This window comes from Chelonoidis abingdonii, chromosome 2 (assembly GCF_003597395.2).
Source record: "Chelonoidis abingdonii isolate Lonesome George chromosome 2, CheloAbing_2.0, whole genome shotgun sequence".
Classification (NCBI taxonomy): domain Eukaryota; kingdom Metazoa; phylum Chordata; order Testudines; family Testudinidae; genus Chelonoidis; species Chelonoidis abingdonii.
In genome coordinates, this window is record NC_133770.1 from 65,518,416 (window position 1) to 65,523,973 (window position 5,558).

The window sequence follows — 5,558 nt, forward strand, 5'->3', positions numbered from 1 at the left end:
ACACATGAATTAATGTATCATTACATACAATTTGCTTATGTACAGGGTAAGGTCAGTTTAAAGGTGCAATATATCAAGACAGTTCCTGCCTGAAAAGTTTACTATCTTTTTATTATTGGATTGTAAAGTGCCTAGCACAACTGGGGCCTTGATCCCTCATTTGGAACCCTAAGTTCTACTGCATTACAGATAATTGTCCAGGATGACATGCATTTCAGGGGGGCAGGGATTAAACTTTAACCGTGGGGGAGGGAGGATATAACCACCTCCCTGTAAGTAAGTAGCGTACGACCCTAAATAACTATTAAAAAAAGGATCATGATGGGAGATATTCATCCAGATTGGCCGGAATGCACAACCTGGCATATATGTAACTGCACAAATAATGAAATGGCTCCATCTGTGCTCCAGCCTCTAAGCTTTTATTTTTAAAAAATAAACCTACCCTCACACTTGAAGACAGTAATTCAGCACCAAAGCGTGAAGCTGCAGCCAGTCTGAAACAAATTAAGACTACATTTACATTAATCTCAGTGGAGTATTAACTGAACCCTAATGACATCTTGAGGTCACCACTGCTAATTTCATTACTGATCTATTTGGTAAAACCATTAAGCAAATGTGTTTTATCCAACATTGGATATAGCAGTAAATGGTGGGTAACATTCTAGCAGAACAATTGTGAAGGATTTGTTGGGGAGTGTGTATGGGAGATGGTATGATAAGTTCCAGCCCATCCATCCATATCTTCCCAAAAGTGGTGAAAGTAATAGGGGATGCATCTCTCTCCTTAATATCAAAAACTTCAGCTGTCTCCTACCTATTCACCAGCTTTCTCCAGTCCTCCCCGACAACTTTAACAATGAAAGTGTATAAGCAGTTCAAACTCAATGGAGCAGTTTAGAGATATTTTACTAAGCAAAGCGCTAGTTCTGAATATACTTACCTGACCCTTCTGCCACATTACCCATTTGCAGAAGTATTTAGTTCCATCTGGTTGCAGAGTACTAGGCATTATTGCAGGAATGTGTACATAATGGTATGCACAGGTAGGGGCTACAAATCCAGTAAAAATGCTGTTTGGTACTCTTTCAGTGCCCAGGAGGAATAGGTTTGTAGGTAAAGCAGAGATTGGAATAAATTCCTAGCTCTAACAGACGTTCCTGAGCACATTATTTAGTATCTATAGAATGGGGATAGTCCCCTGCCTCAGAAAGGTGATGTAAAATAACTTCAAAGTTGTATGAGGCATTCATGCTACACAGAGTGCTAAAAGTACCAAGCTAGAGTGCGAATACAATGTGTGTTCAGCAGCATTTGAGTAGTCTTAATGGGTAAGTTGCCGTTACACTACCTCTGAAGTGGAGAGAGTTGGAGTCAACTATCATTTTAGATAGTAATTACTGAATAATAACAAAGTAAGTGGAGGTATTTTAGATGAAGTTTAGTGTGCATCAAAGTTACATGTTAATGTTGTAGTAGCTCTAGATGAAGTTATGTCTCACTAAGCATTGCTGCTTTACTGAGCACACTTTATGATAAAAGTATTAACTGGTACAGGAGTGCATAAAGGGCTAAAGTGAGCTTTCCCCTCCTGCTCCATTAAGTTTTAATAATTCTTTAGCAGTTACAGGAATTAAGCCAGCGTTAAGAGGTAACCACACTTACCGTAGGCCAGCACTGGAAGTCTGTAGCTTCTCAATCGTTGAGTTCTATTAGCATTTCCATTAGCATGAGGAAGACAAGATTGTGTTACTTATTTAAACTAGTTTCCATGAAAACTAAGGAATGGATCATGGTAAGATATAAATAAAGTTAAGGGGTACTATAATGGGAAAATTCAGAATTTGAATATGTACCATAAGGAATTAAAGCATCAGAAGACTACATTAAAATATACTGCAAAGTAAATCACCACTTTGTTGTGGAGAAAAAAAAAGCTTTCTAGTAAAAACCTGTTGCCCTGCCTAGGTGATGGCCTGGTAAACTTTTTTCCATACACCTCCTCATCACATGGATATGTCTCATACCCAACCACTCAGTCGTCTGCTCCCCCCCCCCACCCTCCCCATGCTGATCCCTCTATCACTCTTGCTTCCTGGAAGCCTAGTGCCATAGTGCAGCCACACAGCTTTGAGCTATGACCCCCATCACTTCTCAGTTAATAATTTCACAGACATTCAGGAAGTATTCTGCTGGGAAGGTTTTTTAATTTATAGTATCAAGCACACTTAACCTCATCATGTGTCCGAGTGGTGCTACACAATAAATACATTTATCTTAACAATTCAGTTTTGTCTATGGAGAAAACAGTTGATTTTGCACAGTGTAAAATGGAATTTTTAAAAGGTTCAAGTTTTCAGAAGTGAGCAAACAGCATTTGCTAAAGTGAGGCAGATAGAAAGACTTCATTTCCTTCAATACTGCAAATGCAATTCCTGCACCTGTTGAACCAAAATTGCCTCTATCTAATTGAGCGGAAGTATTAATGAGAAATAGCTAGATAAGAGTCCTTACTCACAGCTTCAAGCAGAGTTTTTACGTTGTACCTTGCTAACTCCCAGAGCACTTGTTAATCACCTTTTCACAACAGGGTGGGTCCTTCTTTCAGGAGCCATAATAAATATTTAATATCTAGGACAGTCACTAGGCTCTGAGCGGTTTTAAGTTAACTGTCCGTTTAAAAAGTTCTCATGAAGCAAAGTATTTCAATCATTATGAAGAAATTTTTGAAGACAGGGCATGCGTTGTATCATGCAGAATGAAATCAGAACAATTTGCATAAGCCAGGTAAGGCTTTCCAATAGCAGACACTATCAAAATAGCTGGGACTTTGCCCAGTTTGCCTGTCAGACTATGAAATCAAAAAAAGCTGCATTGCTAGTTCCCACGAGAAACAAATGTCTCCCTAACTCAGTGATATAGCTATATTAAGTACTGTAGTCAAATTAATTCCCTTGTGTGATATTCTTTGTGGGGAGAGACATAATGGAGAAGAGGATACATGGGGAATGCCAAAAAACTGCTCTTCTCTTTTCTGAAGAACTGACCTATCTCAGAACCACCATACTATTGACTAATATCCGGTTATATTAGTTAGAATGAAGAAAGCACAAAAAACTTTTCTTTTTTTAATTGCACGATCAGGAATGACTACAAAACATAGAATATGATTGTATTCATTCAAATCCAATCCAATCCACATGTATTCCCATAGGTTATGACGGCCAAAAAAACGTATTCTTTAACAATCATCCACAAGCAACCTTCTCTAGCTGATGAGACAGATTTTAAGAGGTTTAATATAGTGCATGTAAAAATAGAAAATTTAAAAACCAATCTCATCACAGAGACACTTTCATTTCCTTCTCCGATGTGAAATAAATAAGGCAGCTGATAACTATTACTTAGAAGTGGCATCTTTGAGATATGCTATCAAGTCTGCCCTCTCAGTCTTCTTCTTAATGCCAGCAAAAATCATCTTTGTTCCTGGGATGTACTTCTTAGGATTTTCCAAGTACTCCATCAGTGTTTCATCATTCCAGGTGATTCCTAAAAACAAATTAAAGTTGTTAATATAGATTTATAAGATAAGCCATCAATTACACATTTGAAGTGATTAACCTTTTCCTCAAAAATCACTTCTCTAAAGGCAATCATTTTAAATTAAAGCAAATATAATACTTATAGAACTACTGCCATGGCAGCTGGATGTGGAATGGTAACTGAGTGACAGATGACATCTTCCAAGTTACATGGAAGACGTAACACTTTAGTTTTACCTTTATTCTTGTTTGCTTCTGTGTAAGAGAAGCCCTCAGCTTGGCCAGTCTTCCGTCCAATTAGGCCATTCAGGTTGGGTCCAGTCTTGTGCTTTCCTCCCTTTTCGACCGTGTGGCACTGCGCACATTTCTGAACAAAGATCTTCTTGCCCTTTTCAATGTCTCCCATTTTCAGCACTGACAAGGAAACAATACCAAGGTCAGGTCGGTTTTGGTGCTCTTTAGAAAAGGCAGGAACGCATATGTATGTTCTTAGGGCAGGTAGTTCTGGATAGGACCCAACTGTCTAAAAATCCTCAGATCTCATTTCATACACCCCACGAGAAAATCAGCAGGGCTTGACAGCACTTCTCTCGGTTTCAGGACTTCGAGGCTACAAAGCTAGTTCTGACTAGAAAGCAGCTGCATGCAGGGCTCCGTCTGGCCCCGAGGAGCAACAGAGGAGACGCGTAAAACTGCTCCCCACGGAGCGTCCAGGGATCTGTGCCCCCCAGGGACCCGACAAGCGCCCCAGGCAGGGACGCCGAGGAGGGGCTGTAATAGAACCGCTCCCCGCCCCACCAGACGAGGCCCCGCGCGGCGGTAGAGGGCAGCCCCGGGCCCCGCAGCATGTCCGGTACCACCCCTGGGGACTGCAGGGTCCCGGCCCGCCGCGCCTCCGGCTGACCCTGGCGGTGGCCCCATCCAGCAGCCGGGCCGCAAATGGAAACGGCGCTGCCGCTGGGCCTGTCACAGGGTGCGGTGCGGGCCCGGGCAGGGGGTGCGGGAAGCGCCAAGGTCGGGGTGATGCTGAGATAGAGCGAAGCGGCCGCTGCAGCCCGGGCCGGACCCCTCCCGCGGGCAGCTCGAGTCCCGCCCGAGACCAGAGCACCAGCAACCCCCTTCCCCACGGGAACCCCTCCCCATCACACCCACCTGCCGGCCTCCTCCGACCGCTATTGTCTCTATCCCACGCTTGGTGCGTGAGCCCAAGGACACGCTGTACCCGAGCCTATGTAGCCGGTGCCACTGCAACCAAACCGCATCGGCACTCGGCACGCCCGCTCGAAGCGCTGGCCAATCGGGTGCCGCCTTGGGAAACTTTGATTTGTTTCCCTACGTGTCCATCAGAACAAACGTCACACAGCGTTAACAGCAGGGTAGGTGGCTTCCAAGCACACCCGGTCTCCGCCTTACCCTCGCTATGAAATGGCGCATGACGTATGTCAGGATACGTAAGAGGTTCAAGGGCGCGACTAGGAGGTGAGGCCTTTGCGCATGCGTACAACAATAAGACCCAAAGGTCAACAGTGCAAGGTGAGGCTGCGTCCTCAGCGTGTGTCCCGGTAAAGTCACGTGCTGCCTGTTCCTACGGGTCCCGGCGGAGGCGCCTAAGCACTGACGCGAGCCGGAACGGAGAAACTGAGCTCCCCTTGCTGCGAGCCCTCAGCGTCCGCCTGGCTGCGGAGCGGGCTGCCCGGGCTGGTCACTTGCACCACGTGCTCCGCAGTCAGGGCCGGTGGGAGCCTGGCCGGAGAGCACGTGATGGCCAGGCCGGGGCCTGACTCCCCACTGCCTTGCAGGCTCTGGCTTGTCAACATGACAACCTGCATCGGGTTTGTTTAACTGGTTGAACCAAACCCAGGCAAGTCTCTGTGTGGAAAGGCTTGCCTTGGTCTAAAAGGGATTATGCTGGGTTAGCACACTGCCTGAGAAGCTGATGTCGGTGTCCACACACAAAGTTGCCCTGATTTCACTATGTTGGGTTAAAATTACACCTGTAGTTAAACCAGTGCA

At 44.9% G+C, this 5,558-nt stretch overlaps 1 protein-coding gene across 2 annotated transcripts; it reads right to left on the reverse strand.

The window, feature by feature from the left end:
• Positions 1 to 2,188: 2,188 nt before the first annotated feature.
• Positions 2,189 to 4,882, reverse strand: CYCS (cytochrome c, somatic). Of its 2 annotated transcripts, none has more exons than XM_032773841.2 (3): positions 4,768 to 4,882; positions 3,783 to 3,959; positions 2,189 to 3,552 (listed from the first exon to the last, which is right to left on the reverse strand). In XM_032773841.2, exons 1-3 carry the CDS (start codon positions 4,805 to 4,807, stop codon positions 3,404 to 3,406), a joined length of 366 nt encoding a protein of 121 aa, XP_032629732.1. In that variant the 5' UTR covers positions 4,808 to 4,882; the 3' UTR covers positions 2,189 to 3,403. The 2 variants fall into 2 exon arrangements, with proteins under 2 accessions (XP_032629732.1, XP_032629733.1); XM_032773842.2 differs by having other exon boundaries at positions 4,698 to 4,805.
• Between the last annotated feature and the right edge of the window lie 676 nt (positions 4,883 to 5,558).

What these genes read in the sequence shown, in the direction of transcription:
- CYCS (XM_032773841.2), bottom strand. Translation starts at nt 4,807, where the DNA reads ATGCGGTTTGGTTGCAGTGGCACCGGCTACATAGGCTCGG. An exon ending in CACCGGCTACATAGGCTCGG is followed by an intron (nt 3,960 to 4,767) that starts GTACAGCGTGTC and finishes TTTCCTTGTCAG; the next exon opens with TGCTGAAAATGGGAGACATT. An exon ending in AGAAGCAAACAAGAATAAAG is followed by an intron (nt 3,553 to 3,782) that starts GTAAAACTAAAG and finishes ATTTGTTTTTAG; the next exon opens with GAATCACCTGGAATGATGAA.